Source organism: Silurus aristotelis (genome assembly GCF_946808225.1).
Source record: "Silurus aristotelis genome assembly, chromosome: 16".
In the NCBI taxonomy this organism is placed as follows: domain Eukaryota; kingdom Metazoa; phylum Chordata; class Actinopteri; order Siluriformes; family Siluridae; genus Silurus; species Silurus aristotelis.
The window spans coordinates 7,536,555-7,560,332 of NC_139589.1; the positions used below are offsets into that span (position 1 = coordinate 7,536,555).

General features: G+C 35.8%; 2 protein-coding genes across 5 annotated transcripts in view; both read left to right on the top strand.

Annotated features, from left to right (window-relative positions):
• The window catches only part of cnksr2b (connector enhancer of kinase suppressor of Ras 2b), a 42,908-nt gene extending 32,525 nt beyond the window's left edge, over window positions 1–10,383 (top strand). For all 4 annotated transcript variants that reach the window (XM_083565359.1, XM_083565358.1, XM_083565360.1 and 1 more), the window contains 5 exons: window positions 259–350; window positions 1,467–1,971; window positions 4,668–4,867; window positions 6,162–8,342; window positions 8,474–10,383. In XM_083565359.1, coding sequence (XP_083421485.1) covers window positions 259–350; window positions 1,467–1,971; window positions 4,668–4,867; window positions 6,162–6,212 — 848 coding nt within the window. In that variant the 3' untranslated portion in view covers window positions 6,213–8,342; window positions 8,474–10,383. The remainder of the gene's footprint in view (window positions 1–258; window positions 351–1,466; window positions 1,972–4,667; window positions 4,868–6,161; window positions 8,343–8,473) is intronic.
• A 1,776-nt stretch (window positions 10,384–12,159) lies between these two features.
• On the top strand, window positions 12,160–22,003 carry sms (spermine synthase). The gene is made up of 11 exons (XM_083563478.1): window positions 12,160–12,340; window positions 14,580–14,700; window positions 16,379–16,466; window positions 17,718–17,782; window positions 19,917–20,092; window positions 20,196–20,350; window positions 20,532–20,621; window positions 20,791–20,905; window positions 21,059–21,138; window positions 21,334–21,449; window positions 21,744–22,003. The coding sequence occupies exons 1-11, from the start codon at window positions 12,295–12,297 to the stop codon at window positions 21,772–21,774; spliced, it is 1,083 nt and encodes a 360-aa protein (XP_083419604.1). The 5' UTR covers window positions 12,160–12,294; the 3' UTR covers window positions 21,775–22,003.
• The last annotated feature ends 1,775 nt before the right edge of the window (window positions 22,004–23,778 follow it).

The window sequence follows — 23,778 nt, forward strand, 5'->3', positions numbered from 1 at the left end:
AGGGTCTCCTGAGACCTTGTGCAGGATAAATAGTATAGAAGATGTATGGATCTATTTTGGTAAATTAAAACATTAGCACATTTCATTTAAGTGCGTAGCCACTGGGGTAAAATGGTCGAGGAGGTCAGTGTATCCGAGTACATGTTCACTATTCTCCAGAGTGTTGTAGTAATAAACTGTGCTACTGCATACCATGTGGCCATCATACCATCTGTAAATAAATGCTTATATATTTTTTGTTTTCTTTTCCTCTCTTAGACTACTGGAGTGAGAGCGACCATGAGGATGTTGAGAACTTGTCTTCTAAACAGAACAGCCCTCCACCCCCCTACGACACCTACCCTGCTTTAGTATGTCACACAGGCTGCCTTTATTATTATTTTTATTTCTTGTGTTGGATAAAAAAGCACCATTATTATTTTTAAACTTTCTCTACATTAATGGACTTGTCAGACCGACAAGAAGGTTTCAGACATTAAGGTAGTAGGAAATGTGTGAACAGTTGGGAAGAGAAGATAGAATAGATAGAGGGGAAAAAGAGAAATGAAAGATGAAAACTTAAGTGCAAAAGAGAAAAAGGAAGGCAGCTGAAGCACTTATTAATTATTGAAGCTCTGGAGACCAGCTTTGTGGCAGCAGATTTTGAGATAAAAAGGGCTTTTTTTAAATGAGATCCCATGGTACCAGACCCTGCTAATCTTACTGAGAGAAACACAAAACAGACAACTTATAATACTATGCATAAAAGCTATGTGTGTGTGTGTGTGTGTGTGTGTGTGTGTGTGTGTGTGCATGTTCCCGTTTCAAATTCAAAGACTAATAGCTGGTGACAGCTCTGAGGCACCACAAAGGCAAGCCACATTTCTTTTAATGGTTGCTGGTTTTCTTTACTTCCTCCTCATTGTGCCTATTCAACCACTCTCAAACAGGATTCAAATGTAAAACTATGAGAAATAAAAATCTAATTAGCTCAACTATCAAATATTTAAACGTTTTTAAATGTAATTTATAGCACTAAGAAAATAGCATTCTGTTATGTTCAAGCTGTTTCTCAAAAAGTAAGGAGCTGCATCATTATAAAACAAGGTATAGGCTACTGTAGCTGGCCAGCATAAAGTTGCTAAACACAAATAGCTAAATGTTAGCCAGCTTGATCTTTACTAATCCTTACATTCTAAAATGAAATTAGGAGGCAGTACTATTGCCTATACTATTTAGTCATGCAGTATCATACTGTATGTGTTGAGCCAGCCATCTTGCAAATATTGAGAATAAGTCTTCATGGTACATTTTGACATATTTGTCTAAAATGCTAACACAATGATGATGCAATTTAAAACTCCATCATTAGAATTAGATTCTGTGATCAATGTAAACCCAAATACTAGCCAGGTTCTAGCATTGACATTACCCCAATGGTTTACCTCGCAATTAAAAATTATTTTTTTTTACTTGTAATCCTGCAGCAGGTGAGCCCCTATCCTGAACCCAAACACATTCGACCCCCATCCACAGAGACCGTGCAGCCCAGATCTCCCCATGATGACTTCCAGCAAGACCCCCAGTGTGCTAGTATGAGCGGCCCCAGCTCTCCCTCACGCAAATCGTCCAGTCAGCGGCGCTCATGGCAGGACCTGATTGAGACGCCACTGACCAGTTCAGGTCTACACTTTTTGCAGTCTCTGCCTCTGGAGGATGCTGTATTTTTGGAGCCCAATGGAGCCTTGCCTGTGGAACTTCGGCGCCAGGCCACACTGCCACCTCAGCGATGCCCACCACCTGAGCGCCACGCTCCTCTGACGCCCAACCAACTACCTCAAACAGCTCGACTAGGAAGGGAAGTAAAACACCGCAGCTTTACGCTGCCACGTGACAGTGGCCTGCATGCCATCCTGGCAGCCACAGCAGGGGCACCTGAACACAGAGATGTCCAACAGTACCAGCTGGGCCAGGCATACACCAGAGATGCAGGTACTAATCTGTGATACAATGGAGAGATAAATCTTAATGAGCTCATTACCGTGCTGGTCAGGCCTGACTCAGGCTACTAGAGAATAATTGTATTTGGTTTATTTTAGTCAGTCCTGTTTTTTTGAAAGTACATATTTTTACAATGCGAGATATTTGACGGAAAATTTGGGTAGAGGAACTACTTTTATCCATTACCAATAGATTAACTAAAAAGCTTGCCAGGTGATTGCCCCTTTACATTCACATGCTTATAGGCCCAGTGTCTTTGTTTCTGTTTTTTTCTATCTTTTCTCTACTGCTGTCTTGTGACTGACTAAATTGTACATATTTTGTATATATTTTTGTTTATGGTGATTGATAACCCTGTATATCTGTATTTGATCACTGCTACAGACAATGATTAGGAATTGTCAGGATTTGATTTTGCCAAATAAATATAATGCCAAGCACCTGCCCTTTTATCCTGTCAATGATAATTGCCCCTTACACCTGCGTAAAAGAAATAAAATATAGAAAAAAGCGACCACGCACAACACAACTTTATGCTAGACATCTTTCTTAAAATGTTTTAGCACTATCATGACATGTCTGGCTCTAATGGATGATTAATCTAATGACATAACTGCAGAACAGTGAGAAAACTAAGGTACAATCTGTAATTAAATTACTTTTATTTAGAGAGATTTCACTCATGCCACAAATTGTTAAACTTATTGTTTTATTATTGTTGTATTATTTATTCAACATCTAATCCATGTTTTGTGTGTGGGTGATTTGTGTGGTTTATTCACACACTTGCCAAAGACTTGTTTACCCTTTTTTACCATAAGCCAATAGATTTTGTTGAGTTAGTTATAAAGCAAATAAACCTTTTAGTTTCAGTTTGATTCCGCAGGTGTTATAATGCCCTTACACTGGTCCCTGTGGGATAGTAGGTTTTTAACAAAGTAAAGAAACACAAATAACTTGGCAACATTCCAGCTTGCTCATCATTTGTTTGCTATTTTCTACTCACAGCCAAATAGTTCAGAGCTCATGGGAAAGACAGAGAGAAATAGAGATTGTAATATACAGGGTAAAAACAGGGACCAGGTGTACAATGTTAGTCATTTACACCTGTTGCCTTTCCCAAAAACACTACTTATTCACTGCAGACTCCTGCTACCAGCTACACTTGTATGTCTCTTAGACTACCTATACTTACCATAATACCCCTACTAATACACATACTAACTAACTATAGTGCATGCATATTTTGTCTCTCTCACACAGACACACACATACACTGTCAGAAAAGACACTGTGCCCTAGGGCACATGAAGAAATACTTTCAGCTTTTGTTAATGTCTACTCATGCCCTCTCTAGGGCCTATATGTCTCTCTTAATCTCCATCTCTATGCCTTTCTCAAACCCCACTAAAAAACAAATGTAGAAGGTTCTTTATACTGCACTTTTAATCACCCCAAATCTCTTACAGCTTGCCAAGGTGGGTTGTATTTTACTGCATAATGAAACAATGATTTATGTAATCATTTTGTGTAGCTGATGTGAGTTGCTTATGATGCAAGAATTGCCACTCAGAGATGTGGTACTGCCCCTTTGTGGTAGGTTTAGGTAGTATGGGCCCACTAAAACCCCGAAACCATATCCAAATGTATGAAATAAATAGACATGAAAATACAGTGTATATAAAGATATGAAATAGTGCTTTATATGATTACACACATGACTCAATGCTGACCTTTCTTTTTGGCTGTATATGAGTCTTGGCATTGCATGGGCTCATCATGGGCGTGCAGTTTTTGCATTATTGCTATTCTCAACTCATAAATATTTTTCAAAATAATTATTTATGATTCATGATTAAAATTAACACATTAAAATATTATCAATCTAATCTTCGGTAAAGTTAACAGTTAACTCAGGATCCTAATGGAGCTATTTGGTGTTTGTTAATTTGCTAACATTTCATAAGATTTATCCCCTATGTTATCAACTTAACACTATTTTATTGTGACTTTTCAAATTCAGTGGTTAAATTTTGAATCTTGAATCTTGGTGACTAAGGAAGTCTTTGGGTGAGCTTTACAAATTATTATATAATGCTGTGTGTTGTTACTAGTTTAGCTGGTGTTAGATATGTTAGCAATACTGTTAGCAAGCAGTACTTAGTTTCACAGTTGCTTACACAATATTAAAGCAAATATTAAATTAACCTATTAAGAAGTATAAAATGAATTTTTTGTCATGTATGCACTATTTTTGTGGTGTATCAGAAAAGATTTAGCTTTGTGCAGTTAAATGATGTTAAAGGGTTCTGTTTTCAAGAATTTATTTAGGTTTCTACACAATAGATTATATAATATATATATATATATATATATATATATATATATATATATATATATATATATATCACTGTTATTGTTGTATATGACTTCAATCAACATATAATTTACGTTTTGTTTGACTATCATCTTTAATTCCTGTTTTTTATCATCCTGCTGTTTTCAGTTGGTTTAAAAGTAACACATAGGAAAACTTTGCTTCCCACATGGCCCATCCTTTATGTGACCTATTTTCACTCTGACATGTAAATAAAGGTCCACTGTTTTACATAACCTCACTATGTCATCTGGCGCATACTGTTCAGCACCGACTGCTCATTACACTCATTCTGTGCTGTCCCCTGCAGGTTTGGAGCGGGAACGCAGGCATCAGGCCGATTCGCTGTGTGACCTGTATCGAGCTCTGGAGAGGGCCAGTCTGTCCCCTGTGAATGAGCACCTGCCCACCAATCGTCTGGAGTATAAGCGTTCTTTTGTCCGTCGTGGTAATGACCCCTTGCTTAATGAGAAGCTGCACCGCCTGCGCATACTTCAAAACACTTTCAAGGTAAAGCAAAGATTGGGTTATGGTGGTAAGATTTACAGAGTCATAGCCCATTAATCAGTAATATAAGATTGTGTACATCCTATATTAGAGTAAAGGTTTCTGGCCTCAGAACAGAACCAGTTTTTGTCCCTTTTTCCTGCAACAATGAGGACATGGGGCTTTTCCAGGGATAAACTAAAAAGGCTATCATTAATACCTATGCAGTAAAATAGTACTACTTATCTATACACACAAAAAAAATTACCTAAATTTGACAAAATATTACTTCATATGCATATTTGCTGTGTACCATTACAGTGACTATACCGCCATGGCCAACTCAGTAAGACAAACATACAAATATAAACGACTATAATTTTTATAACACAAAAGGTGCTGGAGAATTAAATGCAGGCAGCCGTGGGATCGAATCTACACAAACAACCCAGCTTTAATGATAACTAACTGCAAACTTGTAAAGCAATACCAGCAGCTTGTTTACATGGCTGGGTCATATTTATTCTAGAGAGCATTTGCTTGGAGTACTGGATTGAGACCAGCTTTCCCACAAATCGTAAACATTTCTCTTTACACATGTTTTTATAATTATAAATGTCGAGATACTTTTAACTGCATTTTAATATTATATGGCATGTGAGAAATTTCAATTCTTTGAATAGGTAAAAACACTGCGAACACACTTTTACCTCAGTAAACTGATGTTCAATGGTTAGCATCTTCATGAACATGATTGGCTGTTATGTTTCATAATGCAACAAAACTTTCATGTCACATGTTTCGCCAGATTTTTCGGAGATTATTGAAATCATCAAGTCCAGTTCTTGACCTTGATCTTTAATAGTATATTAACCTATAAATTAATACATATAAATATTAATGAAGAACTTTTATTGCTGTCCGATAAGAAGCGGTTCAGATAACTATTTAGTATTATTTTAAACTACGATCTTACCTGTAATAAAATGCATACACTATGTACCTGCATTATCACTATTAGATTGTATTACATTTTGGCTCCTTTTACATATTTAAAGTCATAATAAAAACAGATTATTTGTCTAATTATTAGTTCATTTGATATGATAATTTTCTGTTAAAATGATATAACTATTACAGAATGTTCACTAACTACAGTGAAGCTAATGTAAAATATATATATATACTGTAGTTAGGAGATAGAAGGATCTATACCAAGTCCAGACCCAATAGCAAGAGTTTTAAAAGAACTGAAGTGCATTTTTTGTCAGTTACTTTACAGAAATAAATGAAGGCAACGTCTTGCATCTTCTTATAGGATGTTCCACTCAAAGAGGCTGAGACGAAGATCATTCACCGGGATGTGTAAGGCTTGGAAAGCAGCAATCTTCACATCTGTACAAAAAGACATTGTATATTAATGTAAGAGTAGAGTTAACTCTGCTCCAGTTCCATTCTCTTCAGCTCTGCTACATTGTGGAGGCTGATTCACTTGTAAACTGGCAGTCAATGATTTTGGACAAAAATATATTAAAAAAGAATTCCTTATCAGATTAAAGAGTATTAGAAGTGTTAATATTATCTGTGCCTCACAGTTTGGCGTTTACAGGGCTCAAAGTTAATTTCTGAGCTATAGTGACTGTGTGTGTGTGTGTGTGTGTGTGTGTGTGTGTGTGTGTGTGGACTTTCCCATGCGTTCTATGTCCATAAGGGTTTCTTCTAAGATCCACTTTCAAAAATATGATGGAAGGTGGATTGGCTACTTTAAATTGCTCTTGGTTGTACATTTGCAGGCAAATGTGTGTCTGTGTGTGTGTGTGTGTGTGTGTGTGTGTGTGTGTGTGTGTGTGTGTGTGTGTGTGTGTATGTATTTTAATCCCTGTAGTGGTCTGGCATCCCATGGTCATTCAACCAGAATTGGTAAATACGAAGAATTAATAAATTACTTAATAAATGTCATCAGAAATATACTTTATGTATGTATGTATGTATATAGTATCTCACAAAAGTGAGTACACCCCTCACATTTCAGCAACCATTTTAGTATCTCTTCTCAAGAGACAATATTAAAGAAATTAAACTTGGATATATTTTTAGAGTAGTCCTTGTGCTGCTTGTATAGCAGTATATATTTTTTGTCCACTGAGAATAACTTAACATACAGCCATTATTGACAAAATAGCTGGCAACAAAGGTGAGTACACCCTAATTGATAACAGCTGTACGTCATTTAACCATGCAAAGCGACATGTCCTATTAATCATGTTATTCTTTGCTTGACAGTACCATACAAATTTGTGTATCTTGTATTAGAGTAGTTGGAGCAAAGATTTGGTGCTTTGAGTACAATTCTCTCATACTGACCACTGGAATATAGGAAATAATTAGAATTGTTGTTCTCCACAAAGATGCCTAGGCTATAAGATCAGTAACACCCTGAATCTGAGTCACAGTACAGTGGCCAAGGTCATACAGAGATTTTCCAAGACTCGTTCCACTCGGAACAGGCCTCACAAAGGTCGATATAAAAAGTGCTGAGGCGATGCCCTGCTGAGGCGTACCAAGAAAATTGTGTCTTGCCTACAATCAAGCATGGTGGTGGTAGAATTATGGTGTGGGGCTGCATGTGTGTTTCTGCTACAGGGGAGCTGCGGTTCATTGAGGGAAACATGGATTCAAACATGTACTGTAAAATTCTTTAGCAGAACACGTTTCTTTCTTTAGAAACTGGGCCGAACGGCATGTTTCCTACATAATAATAACGACCTTAAATACACACGCTAAGATGACAACTGCCTTCCCGAATGTAAAGGTGATGGAATGGCCAAGTATGTCTCCAGACCTGAAACCTATTAAGCATCTCTGGGGCATCTTCAAACAGGAAGTGGAGAAGCAGCATGTGTCAAACATCCAGCAGCTCAGTGATGTCATTATGGAGGAGTGGAAGAGGATCCAAGCAAGAACCTGTGCTGCTCTGGTATATTCCATGCTTTAAGGTTCTGCTAGAGATTAAGGATTTCCAGGATTAAGGTTCTGCCAAATAACAATGATGCTCACACAAAATATTGACACTTTGGACACAGTGTTGACATGTTCACTTAATGTTTACAATAATGTCTGCATGTTGAGTTATTTTCAGAGGATAGTAAATCTATACTGTCATACAAGCTGCACATTGACTACTCTAAAATATATCCAAGTGTTATTTCTATAGTATTGTTCCTTGAGAAGATATACTAATATTGTTGCTGAAATGTTAGGGGTGTACTCACTTTTGTGAGATACTGTATATACTATAACTATTCTCAGTTTACTGGTACCATTTGTTACTTATGTATTTCTTATTATTTCTTATATGATTCTAAACTAAAAAAAAGTTATTATAGTTTTTTCATTTGCTTTGGAGCGTTTCTCAAATTAGAAATTAAATTCTGAAAACTGGTTGTTAAACCTCGACATTATGTACTCACTTGTGCACATCATATAAACATTTCTTGTTGCTTTGAACAAATTCCAAATGCTTTGGTACATTCATTTAATTGATTGTGTACAACTGTCTACTGTTACATTATCAACTGTTTGTCATGTTGATCAAAATATATTATACTAGTTTCAGCTAAAATATCTAAGCATGAGTTTATTGCATTGGTCAAAAAGTTGTCAATCTGTCAAGCTTCAATTTTTATTAAACTTTTTTTTTTAGTAAATGTGACTTGAATTGAAGAATTGTGCAGATGTGTTGTGTTTAAATTTTACTAATGAAGGAGAGTGTACAGCGCCATGATCAACCAGTGAACAAATAGTTTTCCAAAATAGGTCAAAGGTGAATCTTATGAACCATTATTTAGTAATTTGGTTACTAAATAAGAATATACAGACAGAGCAAAACACGGATTAACAATTTCTGAATTTGGGTGAACAACCAAGAAACTAATGAACACTAGTAAAGTAAAATTGTAAATCCTGTCTGGTCTCATCAATATAAATTAAATATGCAAACAAATAAATAAATGTGTGCTGCTGAAATTCTTAGATGCCATAGAGAAGAAATTCAGCCTTATGCATTTTTTCAATCATTGTAATCCAGACCGTAGCTTATATCAGGAAATACTGAAACCATGCACTGTCATATTGACAATAAACATTTTGACTGTCTTACTTGTGAACAATGACAAAAGGACGTATTTATGATGTTATTTCCAATGGCTATGAATTGTTTATAGACACAAATACTTACTTTTTTAGAGATGAACTAAAGATTTTTTGCAAGAAATGTGTTGTGCTGTTTGTACTAATTGTTTTAAGAAATGCACTTACTGGTTTGCAAATACAGTATTAAGGATGATTTGAGAAATGCTCCAGAACAACTGAGAAATAACTGAAATATAGACATTAATTTGTTATTATTTTTCAGTAATTACTTTACTCTGGTCAGAAATTCAACTAGGTATGCGGCAGAAATACAAACATTGGAGTCCAATACACAATCATACACACTTACCATATTGAGAGTTGGCTGGAAAACCCAGAGGAAACACATAGACTTGTGAACTTGTGAAATGGCACACAATCTTTTAACTAAGCAGTCACCCTGAAGCTCTGATACAGCTGTGCATCCTTATGTGCCATCAGAATTGTTCATGTAAAGTTGTTTGCTCAAAAACATTTTATTGTCAGTGTATTTATCAGATCTTTATTAATATCCTCTGAGCTCCTTTTACCGGCCATATTTATGCCATGTCTTCCTGCTCTTTATTGATTTGGTTCTGTAATTGCACAATGTTAATATGTGGATATGAAGGCATTATTTTGTATATTGGTAAATTATGGTCTGTTGAAACCTTTGAAGTTTATGTATTGTTTAACGCGTATTGGCCTTGGAGAAGTGAATGCACTTCCTTTGAGCTCCTCAACACTGACTGAACAAGAAAAACAGAATTGCCTCTATGGATGTTCCTTAACTACTCATTGTGTTATTATTATGATTATTATGATTATGATTATGATTATTATTTTACTTTGCATGGCTACAGTCAAAGATATGGATTTTGTGTGTTTAAGTTCTCAATGGAAATTGCCTTTTCTTTAATCTTTGTAGCTGTAAAACCGTGTATGTCAATAGTTATAACATAAGGAATGACTATGTGTAATTGTTGTAAAACAAAAGAAAGAAAGATGGTTGTATATCTAACATGTCATCATTGTCCTTGCTTCCATCTGGCTGTCTCCTGTGTGACTTATGACTTTTGACCCTGGAATCAACCCATAGTACCATGTTGAACATTTAAGGTTTCAGTGTTAATTACACACCAATGCTAAACTGAAATGGTTAACCAGTGAAACGCTGTCTATTTTTGTAAGCATGATATTTATCCACCAGTTTGTATGTGGTTTTATATTATGAGTTGTGTCTTATTTGAAAGATAACTGATGGTGTCAATCCCTTTGACAGGATGAAACCTATAAGCAATTATACTGGTGTACTGTATCTCTGAGATGAAAAATAATTTTAACAATAAAAGAATTGATGTTTTGTTAAATGTTTTTATAGCACAGCACTTGTAAGATACTAGATTTTGATTGGTCATAAAGTCCTATCAAATCATAGGTTTATATGATTGCATTTGTGCTAATACATTGCCTTTCATGCTTTTTAAAAATATAAGGTGACATTTATTTGATAAATTTAAAACATTTTTATTTATATACTGTATATATATATATACTGTATATATATATATATATATATATATATATATATATATATATATATATATATATATATATATATATATATATATATATACACAGTATATATATATATAAACTTCTTCAGTTGTTGGAAACCAAGGCACACAATGGCTTAAATACATGGAATAATAAGAATTAGCTGGCTGTGGGTAAGGTGCTGATATATGAGAATGTAAAAGGGGTTTTGGAAAAACATTTATTGAGAAAAACACTGAAGGGCAGCTGTATCTGCATGTTTTCATTCCAGCCCTGTAGAAGCCTCCTACTACAGTTGATTATAAAAGAGGCTACTGCTTGATCCTGCCTTGACCCTAATTAATCAGAGCCCAGCCATTCTCCCCACATACAGAATTACAATAATAATACACTATTTTCTTATACACAAAGTATAAGCTGTAGAATGAATTGTTTCTGCTGTTGTTACATACATGATGGTCATGCAACACAATGCATGGATATCAATTCAAAAGCCATATCTATATTTAAGAATAATTCTCTATATGTAAGTACTAAATAATTACAAAAATATTATAAATTCAAATGTTCATTTTATATTGCTATATTTATGTTCACACTTTCCACATGCATTTGAGACTACCGCTGAATGTGGACTCATTCACAATGTCTTCAAGAAATTAACCCATTCACATCTGTACAAGGATGCATTTTAATGCAAGGTGTGATACATAGGGAACTTGGATGACAGCAAATTAACACTATGTATTCCTGTCTAATCAGGGATAGGCTATGGATCTGGTAAACATCCTGCATGAGGAACGAATGCATAAAGGAATGAATCAATCACACAATCAGTAAATCAATAAAATAATATCTAGGGCCAATTATGTGTTGCCAATTCATCTATATTCATGTTTTTCAGAGGTAAGAGGAAACTGAAGGACCAGGAGTGTAGGCACTTGGATTGAAGTACGAGCACAGGAGTAAAGCTCTATATAAGAAATGTCACACTCCAGCAGATCCATTAATTTCTTTGATATAACCTGCAAGGTAAAATATTTCTATGAAAACTGGCAATGTTTGTTTCCAAGCTTCATCCCTGAAATGATGCCCCAGCTCTCCATGTTTGCCAGTACATATCTGTGTGAGCAATTTTTCTTTATTCTGAAGATGAACAAAAGCACACCCAGATGCACTGATGCACACCATCACACTATCCTGACAGTTGTCCCAAACCAGAACCGAAGCCCAAAACCCCAAACATGAATGAACTGCCAGGCAAGAAACGATGCCAAGCATCTTGTTCAGGGAAAATGTGCATAAGAGCGGAATGTACTGCAGTTTTCCTAACTGTTTTCTTTTTTCTTTTTATTTTTTTATCCTCTCTTTTTTGGTGTTTATTAAATGTTGACAGTGTTTGGTCTCCTCTGTGATTGACCCCATTGCTCTTTATCGAACTGTGAGGCAAAAGCTATGAGCTGTCCATGCTGCATGCAGTGCACTACTCGGTCTTCTTTACGGTCTGTCCCGCAGTGTGTGTGTGTGTGTGTGTGTGTGAGTGAGAGAGAGAGAGAGAGAGAGAGAGAGAGAGAGAGAGCTGCCCCCTCTGCGTACTACTTCCCTAGCACCACCGCTCCACTTTCACTTCTCGCCTCCGGTTCGCGTTTAAATACCGCTACACGTTCGTCCATTTTTCCACACCGGCCGCCTTCTCCAGGCATGGCAGACGGCCTTGTAGCATCATGGAAGTGCGACATTACACCCTTGACTTTAAACTCTCTGCACCAGGTAAGCAGTGACATGGGGGGAAATGAATGGAGGAGAGGAGGAGGCGTCTCGGTGCTTAGACAGCACAAACCCGGGCCTCTTCTCCACTCCACTTCACTCCTCTCCTCTCCTCTTCACTCGCGGTGCCGTGTTATTGTTTGTCGAATGGACGAGTGCAATCACATGCAAGCGCTTACGCACATTCGCCAAATAACTGTTTTGAAAAAAAAAAGGTCAACATGCGGCGTTTTGAACCGCATGCTGCTTGACCTTAAGGACATAGCATGTGCGCTAATGCTAATTCTTCTCATGCTTATAATGAATTTACAGCGCACACACACACACACACACACATTCACACACTCGCCAGGCAAAACAGGATGCTACAGTAGCTCATGGATGTCTTTATAAATTCTTTTTTCTTTTCTTTAATGCGTTTGTAACAATGTGCTAAAATACAGACAGTGCAGTAACTAGCGTACTGCTAGCAGCCGTGTATTTTTAGGAATAATTGCTATATTAAGCACCTGCACAGATCAGATAACGCTTATCAAGGTATTATAGTGTAAAAAAAAAAAACACTCAAAACCCCAAACTCGACTGACTGGTCGAATCTCCTGGATTTAAGCAGTCAATCAGTCAGTTAGTCCATGACAGTTAATCTGGTTTAATCCCTGTCTCTTTTGTGGTGGCAGAAGCATCGCACGTAGACTCAGCAGACACGCTTGATCATTTCTTATTCATCTTCTGCACCTGGAGAAACTTTGCTTTAATGTACCTACATGAGGCGATACTCACAACTAACTGTGCTTTGCTTTCAGTTCTTCATGTGTCTGATGCTATATATATATATATATATATATATATATATATATATATATATATATATATATATATATAGTGTATGTATGTATGTGTGTGTGTGTGTGTGTGTGTGTGTGTGTGTGTGTGTGTGTGTGTGTATATATGTGTGTGTATGTATGTGCATATATACGCATGCAAAAGCTCCAGACTAGAGCCAGTATAATATTCCAAGTCAACTCTCACAAAGTAATTTGCATGTCTTTGTGTCGTCAGGCTCATTTGCATAGCAAAATGTGTTATCGAAGAATAGAAGAGTTAATGAATAGAAATACAGTACAATAGAAAAGAGTAAATGGGTTTGGGAATAAAATAATTGATTTCTTGAAAAAAAAAATGCTCATGTTAGCAAAACACTAATCAAGCCAACTTTTTATATTTTTTATAAGCAATGTGGATAAAATAAAGCAGTGGTAGAGTTTTCTGGAAAAAAGAAATTGTTCAATTAACAGAATAACTCACTATCAAATTTTTAATTGACAATGAAGTCAAAATAAAAAAAAAATGTTGAAAGCTAGAGAAGGGTTACCAAGGAAACTGCAGTTTTCCTAAATGTCATGAAATATGATACTGTGTATTTAATAAACAACAACATGGTAAACAGCAATGTATGAAAACAATTGCATGATTTACTTTGCTTCGTTTGGCCGCCAGACAGACAGCCAGGTTACAGAAGCAGCCTAATGTTTAAAAACAAGAAAAAAGACAAATCTAATACTTTCAAAACAAATTAACTGATTTTTTTAAGTTCAGTATGGTGAACATCATTGGCTAATTCTATGTAAGAATCAATTATAAATTTTTAATAAAGCAGTAATAAAACATGTAGTTTTTCCCTAATTTGTTTCCAGAATGTATTGTAGTCTTCGTCTTTTGTCACCAAAATACAAACATCTTAAGGGAGAAATCACCTGCCGTTGAATGCTGGGAATGTTAGTTCTGTAGCAGTGGTGGCTTTTGGTATAGTATTAGGGGACGTTTGATATTTAATCTAAATATGGCTTTGTATACAAACAAAATGTACCCTGAAAACCATTAATGCAAGAAATGCAATAATATTCCACAGAATGTTTAAAATGTAGTGAGTCAGAGTATGCAAATTTCATTCCTGGGTTTTGGTATTGATGTGCGATTTCATTCCAGAGCCTTATTTGCCTTATGCAAACACAAGAATGAACCTCAGTCAAGGAGCAGTTGATTGTCAACACATATCATCTTATGTAATGAGCCTCTATTATCAGATAAGTAATTTGAGCTGTATAAGATAAGATGGATTTGCTCCCAGGGTCAGTAAGACAGAAGCACTAATTTTCCTTCCTAAGGGAGAGGTCATACAATAGTTAGGCTGATTACTATGTTGTCAGCATATCTTCCATCTGCTTGCCTTCTCTTGTTCCAGCTGACCATTCTGCAACAGTTCGTGGCCTGCAGTCTATATTTCAAGAGCAGGAAATGACAGAAACTGTCCATGACACAGAAGGGCATGGATATTTAGCCACATTTATTGGCAAGAATGGCAGGTAAGTACCATTGCCAACAAATGTTATATTATGCCAGATTATACTTGAGGTTTTAAGGACCCGAGGTAGAAGCTGATGCAAGATTTTATCATTGCTGTTTTCGGGGCAGGTCAGTGGATCTGTCATCAAACACCAGGTATATTAAATCTATAGAAAACCAGTAAATGAAATGCAGCAGTGGTGTACATTGGAATGAACTTCTGAAGATTTGAAAGGCATGTAACACACCCTCAAACCAGTTATTGCTGTAATCCAAAAAATGCAGTCGAGCACCTTATTGCACCTTTCCACTATTAAAAGCTTGTTTCACCAGCGTCACCAAGAGTCATTATCTTGTAGAATCTTTATGATGTCTGAATTCCTATCTATTCAGCAGCAAGCAAACTAAGCCCATTTAATTCTGTATAGGTTCATTTTATAATTCTATATAGGTTCATAGGTAGGTGCATTTTATCTGTATGTTAGGCTCTTGCTGAAAGAAATGTATCCTGAATGAAGACTTGCCTCAAAGTTCAAATGCCCTCAGGTCCTCTATGCCTTTTCTCTAAGAACAGCAGGTGTTCTTATATGTAAAGAGCCATTTTTGGTAAAACCAATGATTGGTCAGTTAAGTGCATCCTCTGGACAACAATGGACTGTGTTTAGATGGGCACAGAGCCACTTTAGGACCTTTTGTGTATTTGGCTTAAAGGCTTTGGCACACACTTCCGGTTTTGTGTGTGACTCATAGTAACACAGCTGACAAGCCATTGTGTTGACTGTAGTTGGTATAAAGCTGGCCTACATTTTATTTGGGATAACATGCTTCTGGAAGGTCATGACAAAGAAAATTTTACCCTCCAAATTTACCCCTCCATTGCATCAATGTTTTTGAGGGTTTTGAGTGTTCATCCTAATGTGGTCCTGTCAGCATGGTGTTTTTACACAGCTGGATCATGAATAAAACAAAATACAAAACAATAAAACAACATATTCTTATGTTTTTTATTTTAAAACCAAAGAGAATACACTAAACAAAACAATCACTTTAATTTGACATTTTAAATGGCGGATTGTAATTGTTGTCAAAAGATTATTTTGTTGACATTGTAGGCTAAGCCTCTGATTTACAGCAAACATCACATGATCACAAAGCTCATGTTGTTTAGTTAAACAATAACATATTAAGTCTAAAGGTTTAAAAAATAAAATCACTTGCCTAAATGTATTTCTTTGGTCCCAGTGGTGCAGTGTGCCATGTGCAGATATCCATCTTGGGGATACATAATGAACATGTTATTCCTCTTGCAGTTTTTGCAATACAGTATGAACACTAGCAAAGAGACAGTTGTTAGCTAACCTATACATTTTAATATAACAATTTGTTTGAGTTTCAATGATTTAGTTTTACTCAAATACCAGCTTTTCATTTTAATTATTATTTAAATTCTAGTTTTTGAGAGTGAGAGATTTTAGCCACTGCTCCAACAAATGTTTAGTCTGAAAGCTTAGTAATATCTAAAAAAATTGTTACATGTGTTCTTTTCAGTTAAAAAAAAAAAAAACATGAGGTCGATGAAGTATTGCTTTGTACAGAATTATTTTTCCCTGATATTGTTTTGGTTACTCAGGTTTAGGTGTAATTTACATGTTCCTGTGTTGCCCAGATTATTGAATTTACTATTTTGTCCTTAAACAGACTTGCTATCCTGAGACTGCACTCGCACGGTCTGGTGACATTCGACCTGCAATGTAGTGAACGAGATGACTTAGCACAAGTGGACAATGTGAGTTATTACTGGTCACATTTTTTCATCAGAGAAAACTGCATTGGGGGGGGGGGGGGGTGTTTTGTGTGTGTGTGTGTGGGAGAGAGAGAGAGAGAGATTGCATTTTGCTATTATACCTTGGCCATGGAATAGGTATAAATAAATTAAGTATACCAATGTATGAATTTTTTATTTTTTTTTTAAACCTTTTCAGGTTTTTTATTATTGTGTGTTTTATTTTTAGGAAATATATTTTCTTGCTACATGGCTAAGTCAGTATATTCAAAGAAGTGCTTAATGGTTGAGTAGAATCAGCACACTTGCAGCAGCAATGCGCACAACAGATCCTATTCTTGAGGGGTGATTTGTCAAGAGTAATAAAAGTGTCAAAAGAACAGATAGCCAGGAGTTGGTTGTGGTACAGTAGATGGTCATGAAGTGGGCATACGTGAATTAAATGCTACTTTTTAAAAAAATAATGAGGAATGTGGGCATTACACATATGGCTGAAGAGGGTACAGTATATCAAGACTGTGTGGTGACTGTGTTTTTGGTGCTCCCATGAAACAGTCTGGCTTTATTTCTGCTGAATAAAATCTTGAACTTTGATACAACAACCCTGGATCCTGAATTTTGTTGATTTCTTTATTTGGCATTTAAACTTTGTTATTGGATTTGAATTGGCCACAACATTCTCGTAAAGAATGTGGCGTAGGAGGCATGTGATTGCTTTTAGTAAGAGACCTCTGTGTTAAATAGGTTTTGCGTATGTTGTGTTCTAATTTTAAGGTGTGCACTTTAATGTGGAATTTTATCAAAACTGCTACTATACCTTGACTGATTTTTTCTTGTAAAAGCGATCATTGATCTTACTGGGACTTGCTATTAAACACACACTGTTGTCTACAGGATGTGATGTTTATATAGCTGTGTTCCTAAAGTTTGCTGGAAAAATGTACAGTAGATTTGTCTGAGCCAAACTTGTAAAACATATGTTTTAATAATCTCCTAACACTACCATGCTAATTCTGACACTTTTTAGGCTCTTGTGACATTATTACAAACAAAACCAGGACAAAAAAGGCGCTCACGATCATTCTCATAATTGTTGTGTGTTTAGAGTCTTATTACTTGGCTTTTACAATGGCCTTTGAATTGGATGTGATTCGAATGTTTCTGAACCCACCTAATCCTGCCAAATTCTATTGATTTGTTTTGCCATCACACTGTCAGAATGTAATTAACTGCGGATAAAATGTTTTTCTACAGCTACTGGATGCACTGGAGAAGAAACTGAGGAGTCTACTACATGGAACTCTCCAAAGGGTAAAGAGGTGAGACTTTATAATTCATATTACAACATTTACATCATAAAATACACACTTTGAATGTGTATTTGTGTGTGTTTTGTGTACAAAAATCCTCCACAATGTATGAGAAATGAAGCAAGTGAAGAACATATTTGCTGAGTTGACATCCATGAATCTGATTGGCAGCTGCCTTCTACCCCTTCCCATTAAGATGGGAGCTATTAGACAAATTGCACTGTCTAAAGTACTTTATTTTGCAAGGTCCATTATTCAACAGAATGCACTCAAGTAAATGAATAATATATAAACATTGAGTTTACTGCAAAAATGGTTTTGATTGAACACACACTGTACCTGAGGAAAAAATATTCGACCCTGGTGGAGAGGTGAACTTTGGGTACCAAATTTAATATGGACAATGACAACTGAAATGTTACAGGACTTGCTTTCTGTTTTTTGTTTCTGGATTCAAAATGATACAAGGTGCCATTAGCAGGGAAATCTGACCCTCATTTCTTTTAATTCTAAAGGAGGCCAATAAGAAACTTGATGCCTTTTCTGATGGCTTTAGGGTCCCATTAGGCTGGTCAGGTCTGAATGATTCATGTGTCCCTTTAGTTGAGTGGACAAGGAATGGCCTAGAGCTGCACGATTAATCGTTATTATCGATTAATTCGAATTCATGGTTTATGTCCATGTTGAAAAACGAAAATCGATTTTTTACAATTTTACTTTGATTTGGCACAGCGAGCTTCCGTAGTTCTGCGATGCCCCCCGTCTCACTTAATACGAAATACAAAATGGCAGCGTGCTCTGACAAAACCAGAGCTTGTTTCCAAGAGAGGCGTGGATCCTTCAGTCATATGGAAATGGTTCTATTTTGCAACTTCAGACATTGAAGGAACCAAAGCCTGCTGTGGAAATGTCTGAAGTTTGTGGCAACTAAAGGAAGCAGCACAACTAATTTATTCCAGCACCTTCCTAAAAACATGTAAAATGCCCTCTGGCACCTGATTTACAAAATAGTTTTTCTTCAGTGTTTTTTTTCCATGTGACAACTATTTATTTTATAAAAAATGATTCAAGTTTGTACTTTACAAATCCCTCATATTTGGTTATATTACTTTATTTTGCTAGAATAATCAGAAAATTTTAAATAATGGTGAAAGTTTGTACTTTATTAATCCCAAAAATAGTTTTTATTTTGTATTGACAAATGTTTTTCTAAAATAACAAAACTTTTTAGCAAAAGTATGTTGGCACATTGCACTTTTAATTTTTTTATTTAAAATATTGAATATCGAAAATTGAATTAAAAAAAATTGGAGATTCAATTTATAGCACATATCGGCCAGCTGTAGAATGGCCCTTGGAAAGTGACATAAGTCCTAGAATGCATTATAAATGATCTACTCACCATTGTTCAAGCAGCTATAATCTACAGCGGACATGTAGGTTACTGACAGGTCCTGACTTTACTGGAATTATATCAATGCCGATAGCCTGGGACTGGTGTGAAATTGCAGGGTAAATTGCCAAATAAAACTGATACACATTGGAAGGACATTTCAAGCATGAAATATCGGGAAAACATGTCCTCCAGATACAGAGAGGAGCCAGTCAGTTCTCTAACATCTCTGTCATCATTGTTACAACACCAGACATCTCATTAATTGTACCACATCATAGAACAGGCTATTAAATCTCTACCCCACATTCTTAGTGACTCACTGTGTTCAGAGTGGTGTGCAAAGCAATGTAACAATTGAATAGTTGGACTTCAATAATATATAATAAATATCAATCCGTTAACCAGTCATGTCACTATAATTTCATTATCTAAAGCAATTCAGTCTCTCTGCTAAAACACCAGATGTTGTTGTGAATGAAGACTTTAGACAGGCTTTTGGTTTAGAGGTAGCCTTTGGTTTTAAAGAAGCCTTCATGACAAAGTTAATCAGATAGCAAACGCTCCCATATTACATCTCAATCCACACACTGGTGATTATGGGCTAACAGCTGAAATTTTTTTTAAAACAGTAGCAAAATACTGTCTTGCCATTACTTGCATAACAGTAGGATTATATAATATCCTGTAACCTGCTTTATGTTTTTCATTACCAATTATTTGTATGGAATTCTTTTATGTTTCTCTAAGGCTCCCGGCATTGCGGCGTGGGGGAGAAGTGGACAGGTACTGGCCGACAGCTGACGGCAGGCTCATAGAGTACGATATTGATGAAGTCTTGTTTGATAAAGACTCTGCTTACCAGAACATCAAAATCCTGCACTCACACCAGTTTGGCAATATCCTCATCCTCAACGGGGACGTTAGTACGTTGCACATGCCTCTGTTTAGTTTTTCCAGCTTCCATAATGACTTTTTGATCAGACATATATGAACACTTGGACATGTTTGTGTCTAAAATCTTTGTAGATTTAGCAGAAAGTGATTTGCCCTACACACAGGCCATCATGGGCAATGGCCGAGAGCACTATGCTGGGAAGGAGATTCTGATCCTGGGTGGAGGAGACGGAGGCATCCTTTTTGAGGCGGTCAAGCTCAAACCAAAGATGATCACCATGGTGGAAATATCCTTTACACTTCAGTTTAATTTTAAGCATACTTGACTTGTAGAATTTAAGAAACATGTTAAATATAATGATAAATATAAAATGTATAATAAATCAAACATAAAAAATAAAAGGTTTAATAGCAAAAATTAATTGCAGTTAAGAGGTGCAGTGTTTATTTCCTTAATAGCGCCTGTACATAGACCAGATGGTGATTGACGCATGCAGCAAGCATATGAGAAAAACCTGTGGGAATGTTCTTGATAACTTGAAAGGGGATTGTTATGAAGTAAGACCACATGATATGTTTTGAGAATAACGAGAACGAACTAAACATTAAGCTTCATTTATTATATTATTATTTCGTATCATATTTTTTTTATTTTTTTTTATCTATGAAACCTGAGTCAAATATGTAGCTTCCTGTTTTCTTTTATCTCTACCCACATCATTCACAGGTTTTGGTAGAGGACTGTGTTCCGATACTTAAAAAGTTTGTTGAAGAGGGAAGGACATTTGATTATGTCATCAATGATCTAACTGCAATCCCCATTTCCACAGCACCTGAGGAGGGTTCGTGTTCATATGTGTTCCTTTGTGTAAACCTAGTTCAGACTAAATGCTGAAAGATTTAAACTGTTTAGAAACTGTTTGGATTTCTAAAGTGGAATAACACGAAACGTATACAGCTGCTTAGCTTCTGATAATCTGCTTTTTTTTTTGCAGAGTCAACGTGGGAATTCCTAAGGCTCATTCTTGATCTATCAATCAAAGTTCTACGGCCTAGCGGCAAGTACTTCTCCCAGGTGAGTGCATGACGCAAGTTAATGTTATCAACACTATATATAGGATTTATACAGCCTACTTTTTTTTTTTACCTTGATGCTTGAAAGAAATGAAAATCTGATATTTAGTGCACCGTTACTGAGTCTCTCAGAAGAGAATCATGAAATAAGTGTTTATCCTCCCCTTGTTGATTTGAGACGATGCTCTTTCTGCAGGGTAACTGTGTGAATCTCACTGAGGCACTTAGCGAGTATGAGGGGTTGCTAAGAAAGCTTTCAAGCAAGGTGGATTTCTCCAAAGAAGTGGTATGTGTTCCCTCCTACCTAGAGCTGTATCCTTTGCCAGCAACTTCTTACCTACACAAACTTTGCTCAACTTTGAGTGTGGCAGTACATCTAATATATAATGATTTATAATTAAAATGTATTGTATTTAAATATTAAAATACATTTTATTCTGTTTAAATAAATATAGGGTAGTAATGTAAATTGTCAAATAAAAGAGTGTACCTAATAATAATTTCCTGCAGAGAGTCCTCACAACCCTGTAGTACGGGATAATGTATTTATTTACTTTTTTTTTTTTTAATAGTTATTAGAAAGTGTCCTTAACAATGTAACCTCAGGTGGATATTCTACACCATTTGGAAGAAGTAGTGCTTGCCATTATATTCTGCTTGCTGAAGCCTCACCCTTCGATGCACTGAGGGCAGACATGCACACATTTCTCCATGCACTGTTTTACTGCCTCTCTGTGCACTCCTTTTTTTTTTTTTAGATGCCAGTTTTTAATTTGATTCCTGAAAATCACACGATGATTGTATGTATTTTTTAGTTTGGCAGATGGTTTATTGTGCGGTTTGTTCTGTCTTGACCCTCTAGTAAGCACTATAGTGCTGTGTGTGTGTGTGTGTGTGTGTGTGTGTGTGTGTGTGTGTGTGTGTGTGTGTGTGTGTGTGTGTGTGTGTGTGTGTGTGTGTGTGTGTGTGTGTGTGTGTGTGTGTGTGTGTGTGTGTAAGATGTGATGCTGAAGCTGACACTGAAGCCTGGAGGGTAATTAAGGATGTTTTTCACCTCTGAGTGCAGCGAACAATCAGACAACCGCTTGTTTGCATTCTGGTTTTGTGATAAATTATGCTTTTTATTGTAACTTCACTGATTTGACGGTGTTTATTTTCTTTTTTTCCTTCTTCCTTTTGTTATTGAGCTTTGAGAGTGAGTTGACTCACTGGAAAGTTAAAAGCAGTGCTGATGCTGAGGGTGCTCCAGGATGATCCTTTAAGTTCGATTATATGTTTTAAAAGGGATAAACTGTTCTCTAGCGGCAAAGTTCATTCTAGATTTCTTTTGCTGTACTGTGAATGTTGTTTTTTTAAGCGCCTTTTATTCTCTAAGTATGTTTGGCACATGTGCTTGAAGGAAAGAGGCTTTTATGTATGTATGAATGTAGTTTCTGCATATTTACATTCATGTTTCATATTAAGGTGCTTTATTGACCTTATTTATTTGACTTTATTTCAGCAAATACACAGTAATCTTCCTCTGAAAATACATTGAGGTCATCAGAGTGATAAAAATCTATTAAAGAAACTTGGAGAGAAATTTTTTTGGTCTTGTTTTTTTTTTTCTGTAATGTTCAACATATATGTATTTTATATTGAAGATCCAATTAACATAATTATAAAGAAATGTAATAAGAGCATAACAAGGAACGCTTAATATTGTATTTAAAATATACCCATGACCTATGCTATTTCACTACATGGCAAATGAGTCATTTTTAACATTTAATATTTGATTAAACTTACGTAATTTTTGTGAAAATGTAATTGGGTACATTTAAAAAAATTTACATTCTAAATGTTTTATCACAGTGTGCATATTTTCATGTACAATGAGCTGCCGTTTTTATAGCTAATTAAAACCATTAAATCCAAAATTAATACTAATCCCATATAGTCAAATTATGCAAGCTCAAATTTTACCCCCAAATGCATGTACACACATTCTAAAACAATTTCCGTTAAGGATTTATTTGTAGTGTTCTGGACTATAGACCAATCCCATTTAAATCAAATAAGGTCTTTTTGGAATTTTTGAAATCCGTGTCAGTATGCATCTATCTGTTGTGCCATGTCTTTTAACCTGGAAGAGGTTAAAAGACATTATGCATTATTCAAAGGGAACTATAGATTTTTTTGTTACATTTATTGCATTTGGCAGATGCCCTTATCCAGAGTGATTTACAGTTATCCCACTTATACAGCGTAGCAATTGCGTGTTAATGGCCTTGCTCAAGGGCTTGGTGGTGCTGGGATTTGCATCCATAACCTTCTGATCAGAAGTCCAACATCTTATTCACTACTACTTCCCTAGTTAATAGTTACCTCGTTCACATTTTAGTTTATTATTATTATTATTATTATTATTATTATTATTAGCATTGCACAAGATAACACTTAAAACCATCAGTTGGAGTCTAGAATTACTTTTTTAGTATAACTCTGCACTGCTCAAAACTGTTCAACAAACTTTGTAAATACACTTCAACTATCTGTATATTAATATAAGTATAGTATTTTAATAGTATAGTATTATTTTAAGAATCCCATCCATCACTTATATAGTTCAACAAAATGCACGCTTTAATTTATGTAATCG